Source organism: Sturnira hondurensis, unplaced genomic scaffold (assembly GCF_014824575.4).
Source record: "Sturnira hondurensis isolate 20B ecotype Veracruz unplaced genomic scaffold, ASM1482457v3 Scaffold0025598, whole genome shotgun sequence".
Classification (NCBI taxonomy): domain Eukaryota; kingdom Metazoa; phylum Chordata; class Mammalia; order Chiroptera; family Phyllostomidae; genus Sturnira; species Sturnira hondurensis.
In genome coordinates, this window is record NW_028098229.1 from 1,920,530 (window position 1) to 1,940,296 (window position 19,767).

Below are 19,767 nucleotides of genomic sequence, written 5' to 3' on the forward strand. Positions count from 1 at the left end.
TGGATTGTGGGTAGGGAGGCAGGAAAAGCACAGTTTGGGCTATGCCTATGGCTATGGGGAGATGACCCAGTGTGGGCTCAGGCAATGGCATGTGGTGCCCAGGCAGAGCAAAGCCCAGCCAGAGCAGAGCCTTGACTGCCACTGGGCAGGGTGGCAGAGACACAACCATCCAGGGGCAACTAGAGGCCTCTGAAACTTTCTGATCAAAAGAAAACCCACAGCCCCAGCAGCAGTACAGAGGAAAGGCTGGGAAAACCAAGGTGAGAGAGAAAACAAGGGAGAGAATTCCAGGTGAGGGGACAACACATACACAGCGAAGAGAACTGGAAAAGCCAGCATGACCTTGGGGTCATGGGGTCACGGGGTCAGTACTGTCACTCTTAAGGGCAGAGTGGAGAGCAGCAGTGGGACAGCAACAGGAAAAGATGGGCTGGGTCCACTGTCAGGCTGGTAAGTGTGAATGGGTCTTGGAAAGCCATGCAGAACTATGGACTTCTCTGGCCTGGAGAGTCTATGATGAAAGCTGTCCTTAGGAAATGTGTAGGGTGAGTCATTTCACCTGCAGTAGATGTTCACGAACCAGGAGACAGCCAATACAAATAGGGACTAAAGAGTTGTTTATTCCCAGACCAAATACCTCTCAATGACATGTAAACTAGCTCATTTTAAGCAGAACTGAATGGATGTAAGCAAGACTGCATCTGGAGTATTATAGTGGAGTAGCATCTTACTCAAAGGTCTGGCTATAAACAGGAGGGGTAGAGTAGTGTATGCTTAAACTCTCCTTGAAAATTCTACATACTCACTGAGAAATACAAGGAGATGCTCCCTGTTGGGGGGGCTGAGGAACAACACCACAGAGTGGACAAGGGTTCCCCCTTCAAATGTTGCCCTCAGTCCACACCACACACTCAATACTGGGCAGCCACAATAACTGCCTTACCCTTTCCACCATCTCTGTCTCTGCTGAGCACCCAAAACTTAATCCATTAAAGCAAAGCAACACTGCAATGTAATACCCATAATCATCTACAAAACACACACACACACACACACACACACTAGAAAAATAACTGTTCTTAAAACGTGACACTTCTCTGGCAAATGGTATAGAACTTAAAATATCACTGGATGTACTAAAGTTGACCTCCACTGTTTTCTGGAATCCTACCTAAGAACTCGTACATATTCTGATCAGTACATATCATCAGAAGAGCTGCCCTCCAAATACTGCTCATTAGCAGCCTGATGGAACCACCTCACTTCCTTGTCCGTGTTATAAACCCAGGGGTGCTATGGCTTATTTACCTCCTAGGACATTCCAATAAAGCGAACATGAGTGGCACAATCACTTTGAACCTCTGAGAAGATGATGCCACATAAACCTAAGGTGTTATTATCATTATCTCTTTCGACTACATACCCTGGGAACGCGGTCAGACCTTAGGACTTGTGAATTATGAATAGAATTACTTCTTAGGTTTGACAGCTTCAAAAGTTTGGGATATGCATTTCATTACCCATGTCTAGCTCAAGAAAAGAACAATTTTAAAACATGACACGATACAATAAAAAGATTAAATGTTCCAGGCTACATGCAGTACACATACATGCATGCACAAATACCGATGTCAAAATAAAGGTGGCCACAAGATTTTTGACAGTCCTTGCATTGAGAAGTAGAGCTGCTGTCCCCTCCCCCAGAGCCTGGGTCACTCACTGACTGGTTTGGCACAAAGATAGGGACAACAATGCTGTGATGATTTCCATGCTGGTGACACCACATGCAGGTGCTGTAGTTAACATCCCCAGCTGAGCCCAGGCTTCTAGCCACCCCCCACTAAGCACCAGACACATGAGTGGTCCCATCTAGGACTCTTCAGACTATGCATGTCATCTGTCAGCTGAGTATCTCCCAGCAACCCGCAGTGAAGCAGAAGAATCCTCCAACTGAGCTCTGCCCACATTCTTGACCCACAAAATCACGAGGTATCATTACATAGTTGTTGATGTAAGCCACTAAGTTTCAGATGGCTTGTTAGGCGGCAATACCTATATATACATTAATTTTCAAGCAACAATTTTGCATATCAACTCAAGGTTATGTGCTGTTTGAAACTGCCACACAAGAAAATTCGTACATGGACATCTCTATCAGGTCTATAAAATTCAGTACTAGTTAAGTTCTTTCAGCTACAATATATTTGAAGACAATGTTTTAAATATTATTATTACCAAGAACTGTACTTTGCGGCTCTGAAAACACCCTTGAGGACCTGATTTCTTGTTTCAATCACCTCTGGCCAGTTTCAACACAAACCCTGGGAGCACAGTGCAGGGTGCTCAGTGGGCTGGGTGTGCTCAGCACCACAGGAGCCCTGGGAGGGAGAACTGGAAAGGCCTGCACAGGAGTGGCTGCCTGAGCTCAGGCTGACAGTGCAAGAACGGCAGCTGAGTCACCCGTCCTCTGTTCCCTACTTTTAGAAATACATAAAATGTGTAAGGAGCCATGTGGACAGGGGAAACAAAAATGACTATGCGTTGCTGAAGATGACAGAACCGATCCACAGGCAAATAAGTCCTGTCACCCACATTCAGGTCCAGGAGGCCTCGGACCACAAGCACATGCCACCAACGTCAGCCAGGCAGCCCTCGGTGACCTGGTGCGGGGGGGGGGGGGGGGTAGTAGAAATTGTTAAATGGAAATGTTCTAAGAAGGCTAACGAAAATGTGTGTAATAGCACTCCCCCCTGGCCTTATGAAAGAGGGACTGCCTACAGTCTTCTCTCACAGTACAGTTCCCCCAACACGAGGATGTATATCCACTAAGAAGCTGAAAAGAAACTGTAGCCAAAGGATTATTTATTTAGTCCACTGCTCATGAGCCCTCTTACCTGCTCTACCTCAAACCAAAGGTCTTAGTTGTCCTGTTTCTCTATGTCATGGGAACCCAGAGGGTATTACCTGACTCAGACCACCACTCAGGCATTTTAGTCATCTTGATCTTTCCCTCCTCACCTCACCACCAACCCACTGCTCTTTTTTATTGTCTCTCCTGGATCCCTGAATGCATTTTTATTAGTACAATGGTTATTAAACTCACACTAGATGTCATTAACAGATAGGCTGTGACCAGCATGGCTCAGTTGGTTGAGCACTATTACAAAATGCAAAAGGTCGCTGGTTCAAACCAAGAACAGGGTGCCTGCCTGGGTTATGGGCAGATCCCTGGTTGGGGTGTGTGGAGAAAGGCAACTGTTCAATGTTTCTCTCCCTCATTTTCTCCCTCCCTTATCCTCTCTCTAAAAATAAATAAAATAAAATCTTTCATAAAAAAATCATAAATACCCAGTAAATAAAAAATTGATTGAGCCCTGGCTGGTGTAGCTCAGTGGATTGAGCACGGGCCTGTGAAGCAAAGGGTTGCTGGTTTGATTCCCAGTCAGGGCACATGCCTGGGTTGCAGGCCAGGTCCCAGCAGGGGACTCATGAGAGGCAACCGCACATTGATGTTTCTCTCTCATTCTTTGTCCTTCCCTTCCCCTCTCTGTAAAAATAAATAGCAAATATTTTTTAAAATATTTGATTGATAATTAGTGAAAAATCCTTTAAAAAAAGAGCCGACATAAAAACCTAAGAAATAACTAATACAGCTGCTGCCAATTGTTTCTGCAAATAAAACTCAAAGTAAACAGGCAGAAGAACTGACTTCAAAAGTAGAAATAAAAATGTACAGACTGGCCTATTATCACAAAAGTGACCACCCCAGAGCACCCTGGCTGACTCTCTCAACTTGTATTCTAGAAATTTCTGTGTACAGGAAAAAGAGGAGCAGGTTCCCACATCATGTAACACAATAACCCCAAAGAATGCGGACGCTGTTCCAGACCAGCAGGTCACTGCCCTGATTGCACAGACAGCCACTGAGAAGCTGTGTAGAAATACCAATACCCAAACCCTACTTGGAGATCTACCTTCCCTGGCTTGTGTGGAGACTGGGCTTCCATTTTGGAAGACACTTCCAAGTGTTCCCTACTTGTAGTCTAGGGATCTGGTTAAAACACAACTTCTAATACAGAGTCTGGGATGGGATCCAGGATTCTGTATCTCTAATTAGCTTCCAAGTAACGCCAACGCTGCAGGCCCACGAACCATACCTGAGCAGCAAGGGTCTTCAAAGGCCAGTCCAGCCTTGTTCACCTTACCAAGCTGGTCTTCCCAAAGGTGCACTTCTTCTCTAAATCCACAAGCCATTCAACCAAACCCAAGTAAGAACAGAACTTGTTCTTACGGAGCTGCAACACTCAACATGTGAGCCGCATCAGTGTGTCATGGTGTGGTGGTCACAGCACAGGCTCTGCAGTCAGAGAAGACCAAGCCATGCACCAGATGCAGCTTTCTTATTCCCTTTAGCCCACGTGTTCTCCCCTGTAAACTTGGGATTACATCAACACCACCCACCCCTATGGGATTTGAATATACACATAAAGCACTGAGCACTTAGGACCTGACACACAAAATGCCCCGTAAATGTAAACCATTATCAATAGTAGTGGGATTGCCACTACTACTTCCTGACACCATTGTTTCTAGGTTCTCCTCCAACCTCTCTGAAACCCCTCAATAAATTGGGACTGAGGAAACACAAAAGGCATCCTGTTAAAGGTACTTTCTCAACAACCTCCCAACTTATTAGACAGATAAACAATATCCCTAATATTGCACCTCTTGTGCAAGAGCTTTCAATCATCCATCCTGACCCAAAAAGCTTAACTGCACCAAAAGCAAAAATTGAACTAAAAGTACTGCTCCTCCAGGACCAAAAACTCTCTGCATCAGACTAAAATCCCACATATAAAAACAGACCAAGATCTGTCTAAAACTCCCCCAGAGAAGAGGGAACTTAAATGTTCTCACAAAAAAAAAATAATAAGGTAAATATGTAAGCTGATAGATGTGTTCATTAACTCAATGGGGGAAGAAGCTCTTTACAATGTATGTATATATGAGGTCTGCCCAGAAAGTATCCAGGCAAGTAATATGAAAAATAGACATCTATTGAAGAAGATACAAGAAACATAGGACAATGACACCATGGTCCCCTTCAAAGAGGCCATGTTGGGACCTCACATAAATCTCCCAATCACCATCAGCCACCCTGTCGAATATTCCTGAATTTTATCAACAGTCTAAAATCTCTTCCCTTTCAAAGGTGATTTGTGTTTTTAGAAAAACCAGAACTCACAGGGTGCCAAATCTGGGCTGTAGGAGGCTAAGTCATCTGGGTAACTTGATGTTTCACAAAAAAAAAAAAAAAAAAAAACCTCTGCAGGAGACGTGACGCAGGAGCACTGTCGTGCTGAGGCTGCCAATCACCAGTGGCCCATAGCTGAAGACTTCTGAATCATCCAAATAGTTTCCACAAGGAATGTTCAAGCTTAATGCAAAATCTGATGCAGATTCACTGTTCTACTTGCTCAGTCCTTTTGAATGCCACAGCCACACAGTACACATGCTCATTCAACAGTGTCTACCACCCCCACTGACTAGTACAGTGAAGTCGTCAGTTGTTCACACATGCACATTCCAGTCCACTCTCCTTGGCTGGCAGGTTACATGGATGTTGCACAAACCATTCTTGTCATATTAATAATGGTTGGACTTTTTCCCAACAGACCCTGCACAGTATATCAAACCATCATATTGCACACTTTAAATATCTCACTTTTATTTCTCAGTTATACTTCAAAAAGCTGGAAAGAAAAACTCTAGGGAGTTTTCCAAACTGCTGGGACACTGGAAAGTTTTGAAAGCATCAATCATCACTTTCATTAGCAAAGCATGAAAAACACAGGAAGCTGTGAAGGGAAGAGCTACATATAAATTCCAGATACTGCTCTCTCTCTTTTTCATGTCCTGTCCCAAAAGCTTTGGATTCCAAAGGCACTCATGTGAAGCAATGTTTAAAAACAAATACTGGAAGGGTTCAAAGTCAAGTTATGAACATTGCACAATTAGATAAGCTTTATTATTTTAGTAGCTACTCAGCAACTTCCCTAAACACAAATGGAGAGGGGGAAAAAACATTTTTAATGACAAAATGTTTAAGATCCTCAAAGAAATGAAAACAACTTTCAATATTTTGGTGTGGAAAATATGAATGCGAGGAGTGGCCCTCTTCAACGCAATGCCAGTGCGCTGTTGATAACTTCAAGAGTCTCACTTACGAACACTACCATGCCCAGAACCCAGCAAGCCTTCAACACACACTCCCTACTTTAGTATGATGAATAGGATGATTCTAGGGTGAAGCCTTCAAGCCTTCAAGGCACTGGGTGCCTTTAGCTGAACTAGGGCACGAAAAGTTGCATCAATCTGTCAACCCTTACAACCACCTACCTAAGCAAAACATGTTCTGTGACCCTAAAAGATGTTGAGTGACACTTAATCACTGGCAACCAAAAACAAAGCAACAGTACCGCTAACATCAACTCCGTTTTAGTTACTACAATGCTTTTTTTTTGCATCCTCTGTTTGAACCCTAAAATCATCCCATGAAGTAGGACATATTTAGAAGCCACGGATCCTGGGCTTACAGTGTCATCCTTCTTACTCTCAGACACACCAATGATAGCAATCTGTTCTTCTGAACCCTAGTCCAGAGCATGTCATCTTACCTGCCTGCTTCCTAGGAGAAAAATAAAATCCACCATCAAACTTTCCATCTTCAGCTAATTGTGTTTTTGCAAGCATCTGTGTTTTAAGATGTGGGTCATAAAATATGAAAGATAAAACTGACCCATCATAGAAAACTCAGGATTTTTCCTGAAAAAGAGAATTCCTGATAGTATGTGCCCTCCTAATTTAAAATTTACTTATTTCATATTCCTCAGACAGTACAAATGCAGAAAAAGCATTTGTCTTTTAGACATGGTTGTTTAAACAGTTATCAATTTAAATGAGTTTCATTTCTCATTCAGAAACTCTTGATTTGTCTGAAAGTTTGTTTCCACATCCCAAACCAACTGGTAAAGATACCAATCCTGCATTCGACTTGAATGGATTTGGCGGTTAGCTGCCGTGTTGGTGATTCATCAGGAACCAATAACACCCTGCATGGTTCACCTCCCTCTTCTGCAGGTGCTGCTGGCTGCATGAGAAGAATCTTAGTGCAGAGTAGGATGCTGCTGGGCAGGAACCTGGCTATTGTCCACACATGACTTTGCACAGTGGGCTTCAGAACATTATAAACTACAATGCCCCTGTGGATTAAGAAAGTAGGTTCCCAAGAAAACAGTTTACTATATTTTTAAAGATTTTATTTATTTATTTTTAGAAAGAGAGGAAGGGAGGGAGAAAAACATCAATGTGCAAAAGATAGGTTGCCTTTCACATGCCCCCAACTGGGGACCTGGCCTGAAACCCAGGTATGTGCCCTGACCAGGGATTGAACCAGCAGCAACCTTTCAATTCACAGGCCAACACTCAATCCACTGAGCCACACCAGCCAGGGCTACTTTTTATTTCTGGATTTAAAATTGAATTTAGAAAATTAAAACAAACACATGGACAATTTTTTTGTTTTTATTTTATACTTAAAAGAAATAGAACTGCCCTGGCTTGTGTGGCTCAGTGGACGCAATGCCAGCCTGTGGACCAAGAGGTTCCCAGTTGGATTCCTGGTAGGGGCACATGCCTGGATTGCTGGCCAGATCCCCCCCTGGGGGCATACAGGAGGCAATCAATCACTGTTTCCCTCACACATCTGATGTTTCTCTCCCTCTCTCTCTCCCTGCTTTCCCCTCTCTCTAAAAATAAACAACATCTTAAAAAAATTAAATAGAATAAAAAGCTCATTTTCTTATCAATCACCTTAGTGTTTTTAATCTGTTACTATAACATATTTTTAGTAGTTAGCAATTTTAAGCTTTTGAGATTTATAATGAGCTGTTTTCTGAAGTGTTAGAGAAGAAACATCCATTTTTATTATAAAATGTCTTAAAAGGCCTTTTCAGAAATATAAACCCTATAATTAGATTAGTGACCTAATTTAAAGAGATGCAATACAAATAAGAAAAACAATATGCCAGAAAAAAAATAAATCTGAGTTCCAAAAAATTAAGTCTGTGTCTGAATGTTAAAGACATAAAAAGTGGGAGAAATAATACTACCTGTCACCCCTAAAATCACTTATATTTGCTTCATGAATATGTGTGTTAATTAATATGTATGCACACATCATACATTTAGTTATACCTCACAAAGGGAATACTTCTGAACATGTATTTATCTTACAAGATACTTACCTTGAGGCAATAAAGAATTCTGAAGGATGCCTCCAGGCAAAATATACACTAAGTTTCACTAGCATGTGCTTGACCTGGAGGAAAATCTCCATCATTTCAAACTAAGGGAAACAAAATATTCTCACCAGGAGGGTAGGTGGAGTAAGACCGTGTGCCCTGTCAGCTCCCCTGAAAAGCCACGCACATCACTCAACCCTCAGAGGCCCATAAGCACCATAACAAACCAAGCACACTAGGAATGTCTGTCCTCAGGGGACTGACTGCAGGAGCCCAGCCCTGGACCTCTGGATATGGGAAGATGAAGAGAGGGAAACAGGCTCACAGAGCGTATGATATTTGCCAAAGCTCAACACTACCAAAAACTGGAAAAAAGCTGTTCCATTATAGAGCTTCCTAATCAACCTTCATTCAGCAAAGCCAGCTGATGAACTGGACAGGAAGGAATCTCTGGCTAAGAGAACAGGTGAACAGTTGGCTTCAGCCTTTAAGGCATGGGAGGACAGTAAGGAGACAGGGAACTTGGAGGCTCAAAAGTCAAGAGCTCGCCAGGCAGCAACAGGAGAGAGTGGGCAGGCCAAAGAAAGCAGGGTAACACACTATATGGAAAACTCCTAAAAATGACCAGTTTTCATTTGAGGTTTCTGAGTGTCTCTGGCATAGAAATACATATTTATAGGACTCTCAGAACTATAAAATACCTAAAAATGGAGTTTTATTCACAGTGGCTATGTAGTGTATTTTTTAAAACACCTTTATTGAGCTATCACATACCATAAAATTCACCCACTTAAAGTATACACAATTCAATGATTTTTAGTATATTCACAAAGCCACACAACCACCACCAATCCAAATTTAGATCCCCCTAAAGCAGACCTCACAGCCATCAACAGTCTCACTCCATTACCCCCCAGTGCTAGGCCACCACTACTTGGCTTCCTGTACTTATAGATTTACCTATAATGGTCATTCTGTCTATATGAAATCACAGAATATGTGGCTTTCCTCGTAATTCATGTTTTCAAGGCTCTTCCACACTATAGCATGTATCAGTACTTCATTCCTTTTCATGGCTGAATAATATTCTAATGTACAGCTACACCATAGTTTGTTCAGTTGACAAATGAGTTGTTCCCATTTGTGGCTATTATGCATAATGCTGCTATGAACATTCATGTACTTTTTTGTGTATGGATAGGTGTTTTCATTTCTCTTATACCTGTTTTCTATAGTCTATTTTTAAGAGAAAAAAATAAATAACTGACATTTCACATAATTTGAATATGAAGTTTGAGCTTTATTTCTAAGTTCCAATATCATTTAGTGGAGGTAAAAAGAATAAACAAAAATATTTAATGGCATAAACCACATAAAGATAGCAGGCCAGACACATGAAGACACAGAGCTATGGAGGAAAGTCATTTTTATATAATTTTTCCAAATGCAAAAAAATTTAAATAGGATACAATAATGACCAAAAACAAATATAATGATGTTTGTACTATGTTCATAAAACTCTGCATTTCTACAGTAAAGATTTACCAAAAATAGGTAAAACTATATAAATTTACTGACTCCCAGATACTACTGGCCTGACCTTGGCCCCATCCAGGACCACTACATGAGTGGCCAAGCAGGAGAAAATCACCTCATGTGGGCCTGACCTACCAGCTCTTCTCCTCTCCTTGAAAAATGACCTATGGAAAGCACCTTCCTGCACCAATTTTACACATTTCTTTCCCTCCCCCTCCCCCTGCCCCAAATGCAACATCTACTGAGTGTTTACCATCACCAACTTGCACTCAACTCCACAGGAAGGTAAAAGCTCCCAGGACAGATAGAGGATCTGTCAATGGGTTATTGGTACAGGCAGGACTTTAAATGTTACCTCTGTGACTAATTCATCCATATTCACCATGAACCTAGAAGCTAGACTTTACATCAGCTAGACTCTTCCTGCAAATCTCGGATTCTAAACTTTTCTATTTACTCTTGGCAATTTCCCAAGGACACCAACTGACAGAATTAGAGGCTCCAGACAGAGCACAGGTGTGTTTCAGGCCAGATTTCTATACCGCACTGTCCAAACTGCCTTGAACCTGACCTAATGCAAACCCCAGGACTAACCGCTGGTTGGTCTGAAAAAAACAGACCAAGCTCCTTCAAAACAGCTGACACTAAAGAGTAATTCCAGGAACTCCCAAACCACCTTAAATCTTAGCTTCAATTACTAGCTCTTTGTGGCAATATATCAAGTGCAACAAACATTAAAGTCCTTAAAATTAGCAAGTGCTAGTTATAATATCCTAAATAAAAGTGTAAAAATATGTGCAATGTATTAATTCCCAACTTGGTATTTACCCAACCTTTTCAGCCTCTAAGATGACAATGTGGTAGATAATGGCTATTCAAGTAAGACCGAAGCAGGGCCATGGCCTTCATGCACTGCACCTGAAGGAAGAAGGATCACACTTCTTCTCTTCTGCAGACAAACACACTAGAGTGCCACGCAGTAGAGCATGTTCATTCAGGCGAGTGCAGGCACTGTGGGAAGTCTCCAGGAGAAGTAAGAAGAGGGGAGAATTCCAGCTGGCTTCAGGAGCAGAGACTGCTGGTCTGAGCTGAGGCTCAACAGATAAGCAGTCATGGGAGGAGCAAGCAAGCATTCCAAGCAAAAGAAACAGAAAAATGCCAGAGCAAAGGTAGGAAAATGCTAGCAAGTCCAAGTGTGGGGGGTGAAGGAGTCTGGAGACGGAGTGGCTGCAGGCGGGAGGGGTTCCTACAAGGACAGGCCTAGCTGAGGTGCAGGACCTCCCTCTATGGAAAGGGGTTAGAGACACTCAGGCAGAAGAGGACTATGAGATCTACATTTGAAAGACTGGCCTTTCAAACATATTTACTTTCGTCTTTCTTTTTGAGAAAGAAGACAAAAAATGTTAATAAAATAAAAAAATTTATTTCATTTCGCTATTGTTATGCTTGCCTCTTTAGTCATTCAAACTCTGAAATAATGTAAGTATTTTCCTAAAAGTTTCAATAAGCTTTTAAGTGTGAAACATGCAGTTATTCACAGGACAATATCACACCACAGTCACAGACACAAGATTTTTCATTAAACCATGATTTACATGATTTTAGTAGTCAACAGTCCTCTCCTGGCCAAAAAAAAAAAAAAAAAGAAAAAGGAGGGAAAACATTTTCAAAAGTTACTGTCCATAATCTCAAGTTGTTACTTTTTTATATAACATATAGCAAATTATTAAATAACTCTAAGATTTCCACACTTAAGGGACAGAAGCAGTGGCCCAAAAACCAGAGGCCCAGATAATCAAGCTAGAATACAGCCAACATCTGCAGCTCTGGCCCTCCCTGCCTCACATATGCACCACACACCTAACCTGTGCTTGTGACCATGGCACCCAGGCAGCCAGTGACATTCTCACCTGTTCTTTAATTAAAATACACACTACCTTCTCAAGCAAAGAGGAAAAAACCCAAACAGGCAGAGGATACTAGGGAAAGTTTCCCAGTGACTAAAACTGTTTGATGAGTAAGGACATTAGAGAGATTTGGACCCAAGAATGAGTTTCACATTCATCATCCTGTTCAGTATTCACTCACCTTGGCCCTGAAAGAGATGGTCCCATTTTACACATGATGAAAATAAGGCTCTGTGGGGTTGGTTTGCCAGAGGTGAAATGGTGAACAAACCTAGGTCTCCACACCCAATCCAGAGAACAGTGAGGTAAGAGGTTCCCATAACTCCCTCCCAGCCTCCTTCTGGCCTCCAGTCCCTCTCTCCACGTCACACTTCACATTACTCAGCAGTCAACAGCACAGGCAGATCCCACAAAGCTTATACCACTGCTCCAGTCCTCTGCCAAGAGGACCACTTGTCCACACTACTGCCCCGCCCAAACACCCCAGGCCTCCTGAACCATCCTGTCTTACCCTGGCATTCACAGTCCTCCTCTGCTTGATTTTGCCCACCATTTGACACACGTGCTCCACAGGAGTCAAAAGAGCCCTACTGGCCTGAAATACTTCTATTCACCCCACTTCTCATCCTACAAGGTCTTCCTTCCTGCTTCTCAGAATCAAAGCCAACAGTCTCCACATCACATGCCCAGACCCCACTGCGCACCTACAGAGCCAAAGCGCCCCGATCAAGCATGTGCTTTCAGAGGCCACTCCACAACCCACTCAGGAAGCACTGCCCTAAACCAAGCCAGACATTCCACTCAACAGACCCAAGGCAAACCCAGTGCCATAAGGGCCACTCCCACCTCTAAAATCCAGAAGAAATGAGCACTGTCCTGCTGTCAATTAATGCTAACACCTACTTTTATAGTTTTCTCTGTCTTGTCTCCTATATCACACGTGTCTTGAATGCACAAATTTAGTCTATTTCTTCACAGAGCACGACATTTTTAAACAAGCTTAGAGATTTTCTTAGATCTATCTCATAACCAGTTTGGAAGCACAGCAGGAAAAACAAGAAGCCTCACTCAAGGCCACCCTGATTCATTCAGAATGAAGGAGTGCCCAGCAAAGCCCTCAGGAACCAAGGACACTACACTAAAAAGCCACTGCAGTCAGGGCTCTGCACTGCGTCGGGAACCACAGATGAGTCAGAACAAGGGCACAAGAACGGACACATACACAGGCAGTCAGTCCTCCAACATTAAGCACTTTAGAAAAGTCCATGTAACATGGTTCTCAACAATGTAGCAGATCACCCTTCTTAGAGAGGATCTGGATGAAGACAGGTGGGTGGGGATGTACGGCCAATAGGTTGTTACCACTCAGTGATTGATCATAGCAAAAAAATAGCTTTTTCACTGGGGGGGGAGGGGGGAAATGCTATGACTAAGTGTAAGCCTTTAAATATCTGCTTATTGAGGATATTTTGGGTATTAAGTCACACCACTCCACTGTCAGAAAAAAATTGATTTGTTTCACCTGAAGAGAAAACAGCTCAAGTATAATGCCACAAGTGCCCCAACACACCACAAAATGCTTGCTGCAGAGAAAGCTTTAGTGACTGGAGATCTTTTTCTCTTATCCTCTCCTCCTGCCCCGCCCCTTTGGCTCAGTTAGCTTCTATACAGAGCCATAAATATGATCTTCCCACATTTTTCCCCACCAGATGGGACTTTGTGTCATGCCACATGTCACCTAGCAACTAGACACCACTCTCCAGCTTCCCAGATGCCCAATACAAAATTATCTTGTTGTACTAAACAATAAGGGGTAAGGAAGAACTAAAGAATAAAAGTTGAAACAAGTGTTAATATGTGTTGCTTCATAATTACAGTATTTTAAATAAAGTTGGAGAAATGGGAAGAAGGACTAAAGTTCAATTGTAACCATTGCTTGATAACTTAAGAGGAAAAAATACAAATAGACCTAGAAGATACTCAGGTTCTTGAAACATTTGAGAGTCAACACTGGTGTGATCCAATGACTGAACTATGTATAATATATACTGCAAAGCCCATCTTAAAATTCACCTACTGAGCTACAGATGCACTTAAAGAACATTTGCATAATTTCGCAAATCCCTGAATGATTTCTGACTCCTCCCCCTCATTTTCTCCAACTCCAACGCTACCACCACCCTGAGAATACCCCTTCCTTTCTTCCCAACCTAGTAATAAACCTTCCTTCAAACCTCAGCTCCTATGCTCCTTCTCCCTGAGGTAGCTTCCAAGACCCCTTTAAGAAGAATGCATTTCCTTTTCTGTGCTCCCAGGTCAGTGTGAAACAACCACCATTAATATTTTTTCAAAGGTCCAGATCTATCACTGAGGCTTCTCAATTCCATTTACCTAACATCTAAAGAAGCCTTCCCTTTTACCCAGTGCATAACACGCCAGTCCACACCACGCCAGACCACACTACAAGCCTCCTTCACTTGGAGGGCCATGGAGTCTCTTGTCCTAGATTCTTACAGTCCAATTTCCAAAAAGTACCCAGTGGGTCCCCTACATGTCCAGCACTTCGAACAGTGCCTTGGACATAGCAAATGCTTAACAAGTTCTGTGTAACGAGCAAATGGCTCAAACAACTACATTTTTTATCTCCCAGACTATTCCAACCAATGTGCATTGTGTGCAAAATGAAACATGACTAATTTTATGCATGTAAATAACTAATTTAAGCATGGAAATTTCAAACATGTAAACAAGGAAATGTGGATCACCTCTCCCTACTCAGAAACCTAGGCACACTGTAAAATGTATATTATCATATTCCTCTTATAGATTTTTGTTTAAGATTGTATTTATTTATTTTTAGAGAAGAGAGGGGAGGGAGAAAGCGAGGGAGAAAAATGTCAATGTGTGTGGTTGCCTGTCAAACACCCCTACTGGGGACCTGGCCAGCAACCCAGGCACAGCCCTAGATGGTGACCCTTTGGTTCAAAGGTTACTCAATCCACTGAGCCTTGCCAGACAGGGCATATTCTTCTTTTCTTTTAGGATTTATTTTGTTCATTTCCAGGGTACATGTGCAACCTGATGACTGTTTTAGAACATTTAAACCCTAAACTGTCATTCACAAGCAATCCATTAAAAAGTAAACCTAGGTGTACAGAGTACTGTTACCCACCATCCCCACTCCTCTCCTGCCCCACCACTGGCGCTGCGACTTAAATAGATTATCTACTTTCTGCTCATTTTATTTGATTTTCAATGAGTTCAATCAACTGTAAGGCACATTTTAGAGCTATTAAATAAAGTCAACACCGTACATCATTGTGTCAGGTTCCTCAACGTCCCCAACATTATCTTTAAAGGCCAAACTTACACTATTACCCCAACATATACTAAAAACAATAATATGTAAAAGGACTTTTTTTCTTAATTTCAGAGAATTGGGGAATGCCACCCGGCGGACTCTGTACACACTCAAGCTGACAAAGGCACCGTCCCCCTCACCTAATGTCCAAAACCTCACAGGAGCCAGGCAACCACACTATGGGGAACAAATGGAAAATTTTTAAAGTGAATATGCTTTCCACCAAACATTACTCATACTTCAAAGGAAACATCCTCAGGTGCTTGAGAGAAAACTTCGGAGCTGGGCTGTTGTCAAACACAGACAACGCAGATAAAACAATTTAACAAAATGCCTTTTCACTTCTGACACATTGTACAGGAATGCAGTTAAGTGGAGACAATGTTATCGCTCCACCAAGGAAAAGGGAAATCTACTCAATTCCGGAATCAGGCCCAGGCTCCGCAGCCTCCACACCATATGGAGCTAGCTCCAGATGGGTCCACGCTGGGGCCTTGGCAAGAAAACTTTTAATTCAGTGACTGATTTCAGGCTTGTGCTTTGCAATGGAGCCCTGCTCCCGAGCCTCTGCATCAAAGAGCTCCTGAGCTCAGCCTCTCAGGCGAGCTGGTGGAGCGCGCGTCCCTCTCCCGCAGCCTTCCGACCACTGGCCCCCGACCCCCACCCAGCAGCCCACAACCCCGAGACCAACACGAGGGCAGGGAGGAAGGGCTCCTTCCCCGACGGAACCAGGGAGTGGAAGGAGCAGACACACAACCACTCTCCGGTGAGTGTGGAATGATTAAACTCTCCTCCCAACAAAAAAAGTTCCCTCTCCCAGCTTTGCCCGCGAGGCCTGGGAATGGTGAGAGGCCTGGGGCTGGATTTCAACCGCTGCAGGAGACCAGAGAGAGGCGTCCAGGCGGGCTGTGCCCGCGCCGGGTTCGGCTCCGCTCCTCTGGCCGCTCGAGGGGCGCCTATCACCAAGCCGGCCCCAGGCAGAAGCTCAGAAGAGAGGCGTTCGCCCCCAGGGCACCGGGACCGGCGCGGTCCACTGGACTGCGCTCAAGGACCGGGCCAAGTGGAGAAGTTTGCAGCCAGCAGCCCCGGGCGAGGGACGAGGGGCGCAGCGAGGCCCGCGCGGCCGCCGCACTTTCCCTTTCCCCGCCTCCCGAGTCTCCCTCCTCCCCTTTCCAGGAAGCGCCATATTGATCCCGGAGCTTTCCCTACCCCCTCCCCCTCCCCGTGCGCCCGCGGCCCCTCACCTTGGCGATGGCCTTCCGGTAGCGGGTCACTGCTTGCTGGATGAGGCTGAAAACTTTCATGTGGCCGTCTCCGCACGGCACGACCACCCGGGTCCTGCCGAAACACACGGTCACTTTCATGCCGCCACCACCGCCGGGGCCACTCCGCGCCCCTCGCTGACGGCAGCAGAGCGGCCCGGGCCCGGTGCTGAAGGCTGGCGCCGCGGCGCCGCTGACCGCGGAGCAGCTAGGGGCGCGGGCAGGCGACGCCAGGGAGCCGCTCGGCTCGCATGCCCGGCCCGGCCCCCTCACCTCCCGGCGCTCGCCTCGCCTCTCCCTCCGCGGCGCTCGCGGCTCCGGCCACCTGTTCGGGCGTCTCTAGCGCTCAAGCGGCGGCGGCGGCGGCGGCGGCCGGGGCGGTGTGGCGCTCGCGCTCCGGCGGCGGGGGAGGGGACGGCGGCGAGGGGAGGAAGGGAGGGAAGGAGGGAAAGAGGGGAGGAGCGGCGGCGCACAACACGGCGCACGTGCGGCGGGAGGCGGTGGCTGCCCGCGCGGGGCGGAGCGCGCCCCCGGGACTCCAGCCACTCTGCCCGGTCCGCCCTTTCCCAGGCGCCTCCGCTCCGATCCCCGAGCCCAGGCAGGCCCCGCGTACCCCGCGCTTAGCCCCTCGCTACCCAAGCGTGCGTCGGGCTGCACTCTCCACCCCCAACCCTCCTTGAAGATGCCCGCTTTGCGCCCCCGACTCTCTCCAGAGCCCCACTCCCGCCCCTTTCTTTGTCACTTTTAATTCCCTTCCTTGCACTGGAGGAAGGGGCTAAAACTGCAGGGTTCCGGGTCAATTAGCTTCTACAGAGACTTCTTTATGCGCCAAGATTTTTGGAGAGGAGTGATCACTCCGTCCCCCGGGAAGGTGGGGACGGGGCTGGGAGGGGCAGTTCCACCCCCGTGGGGACCGCGGTCTGGAAGGGTTTCACACTGGCTCGCTCGCTAGGCTGCAAGGCCTGGCAGACATTGAACGTTAAACGTGAAAATTACTCGTCTGCTCTGAGGAGTGGCTGGTGAAGCTTTGACTCAACCCGGCCTTTCTCTTGTGGCCACTTTTTATCTTAAAGTTTCCTGTGACCTCGTGGTGACCCACGCACTTCCACAGGTAGGCTTTAAACATCAGCAATTCAGATCATTTATTTTTTAAACTATGCAACATAAGCAACCCTAAGGCAAATTTATGAACAAATACCACAAAAGCCGCGGTAGGAAGTGCAAGGGGATCCCCGCGATGCGCTAGCGCTTACGCAGGCGGTGAACCCCGCCCCACTCCCGCTTAAAAGGACTCTACAGTGAATACGTGCTTGCAGGAACTAGGACATTGCAAAAGCATGTGGACCAAGTCATGAAAAGTGACTGGCGTTCATCCCTGCCGTACTTATGAGCTGTGAATGACATTTGTTGACCCGTGTTTGTCCAAAAGGATAGTAAACTCATATTTGCCAATTATTTCTAGAATATGTGAAAGCAGCCAACAGCTGCTGTGAGCTCAAGTAGAATTTTATCATTTAGAGTAGGAAAAGCTGTTGACCGTACATCCATCCCGCTCCCATTTTAAAATAAGAAAACATGACAAAGAGATCCATCTGTTCCCCCAGAATCTCTGCAGCTTCCCTCCTAACCTGGTACAGTGCAAGTTATCATGTGAAATATACCTCTCTGGTCTACTCAATCATCCGTCCTACCAAACCAGTACAATAAGTAGGCGCTGTGTGTTATCTATCATCTCAATCTTACCCCGGAATATTGACAGAATGGTGAAGACACTTGCCCAAGACCACGGAGAAAGCTTGAGAGAGACCCAGAAATAGAATCCAGGTTTTCTTCCACACATTCGCGGGGGTGGGGAAAGGTTCATCACACTTCTGTGTTGTTGCAATGTTCAACCTTTCTACCCAATGATTAAGTTTATGACAACTCCTTGAACACTCCGTGAGGACCTCCTTGAGGTCTTCTTGCTTCTCATGTTAATACTTGGATTAACAACAGTTGCTGATAATTATACACGTTTATTTCAATGCATTGGGGAGGAAGGAGTATACTAAGTTTAAAGTGGGGCTTTTTCAAAAAATTCTGATTGAAAGGCAAGTTCTGGAATAGCCAGAGTACATCAAACATTACATGGATCTAGATTCAGATCCTGATTCTACCATTTACTAGTGCCTTAGACATGGCATTCAGTCTCACTCCAACCCCAGTTTTAGCAGCTTAAAAGTGTAGCTGATGATCTTCATCTCATAAATTATGAGGATTAAGTAAAATAATGTTATTAAGACACTTAGTACATGTACTTGAGTCAGTCCAGTTATCACAATGTAGGTTAAGTATAACAAAGTTAGGACAGGGAAGCAAATTATGATGCTGAAGGTAAGAGAGAATGGGAGGAATAGGAGTCAAGGCTTGGAGAAATTAATGTACTGGAGATAAAGGTGTTGAGTACCTGGACCAGTGCTATTGACTATCAGGCCAGTACCAAATTCACTTCAATTAGATTCCACATGCAGTTAGACCTTCCACATGGAAAGCACTATCTAAGTACTACGGAATTATGAAAGTCAGTAAGAAAATGACAAAATAGAGGTTAGAATAAGATAGCTTCAAAAACTGTGATTCAAGACTTTAAATACTAACTCCCAGCAAAATGTTAAGGGCACTTCTGGGGAGGGAGGCCTACCTTCATGAAAGAGTACATACAACCTCCTGGTCAAGATGCTGCATAGGTGAACATGGCTCACATCCTTGCACAGCCACATCAAAATTACAACTAAACTACAGAACCATCAGAAATCTGGTTGAACAGAAGTTCAACGACTACAGAAGTAAAGAAACCACACCCATCCAGACTGATAGGAGATAGGGAAACACAGAACAGGCTGGTACAACATCTACGTTTAGTGGATAAATATTAAGGAGAAATATTTGGGGGATAAGGGGTCCCAGCCCCACACCAGACACCCCAGGTCAGGGGTCCAGTGCCAGGAAGATAAGTCCCCATAACTTCTGGCTGTAAATACCAGCAGGATTTGAGTGAGTGAAAAAAATTACTGGAGTCCCAAGCAGTTCCTCTTAGAAAGCCTGCACCCAGACTTACTCATACTCACTCCCTCTGAGCTCCAGCGTGAGGGCAGCAACTTAAAAGGCACTGGAGACATATGAGGAAGAACAGAAGTGGCTGGCATCAGGACAAGAGCTGTGGAACAGCTTTCTACCAGACAAAAAGTCAGGCAGAGGCCATTGTTCCTTTTCTGATCATTCGCAACACAGAACCAGCAGAAGGGGGCCATATCTCAGACTCTATCAATCTAGTTCACAGGGTTTACTTCACCCTGGAAAATCCCTGAGGCTCCACCCCTCCCAACTTGCAGCCCACCCAAGCTATTAACAGTAGTTTT

At 44.8% G+C, this 19,767-nt stretch overlaps 1 protein-coding gene across 22 annotated transcripts in view; it reads right to left on the reverse strand.

Annotated features, from left to right (window-relative positions):
- PARD3 (par-3 family cell polarity regulator) overlaps nt 1–16,779 on the reverse strand; it is a 723,671-nt gene extending 706,892 nt beyond the window's left edge. For 21 of the 22 annotated variants that reach the window (XM_037039905.1, XM_037039903.1, XM_037039904.1 and 18 more), the window contains exon 1: nt 16,352–16,779. In XM_037039905.1, the coding sequence (XP_036895800.1) occupies nt 16,352–16,471 (120 nt within the window). In that variant the 5' untranslated portion in view covers nt 16,472–16,779. The remainder of the gene's footprint in view (nt 1–16,351) is intronic. The other variant, XM_037039898.1, reaches the window with a different exon arrangement.
- Between the last annotated feature and the right edge of the window lie 2,988 nt (nt 16,780–19,767).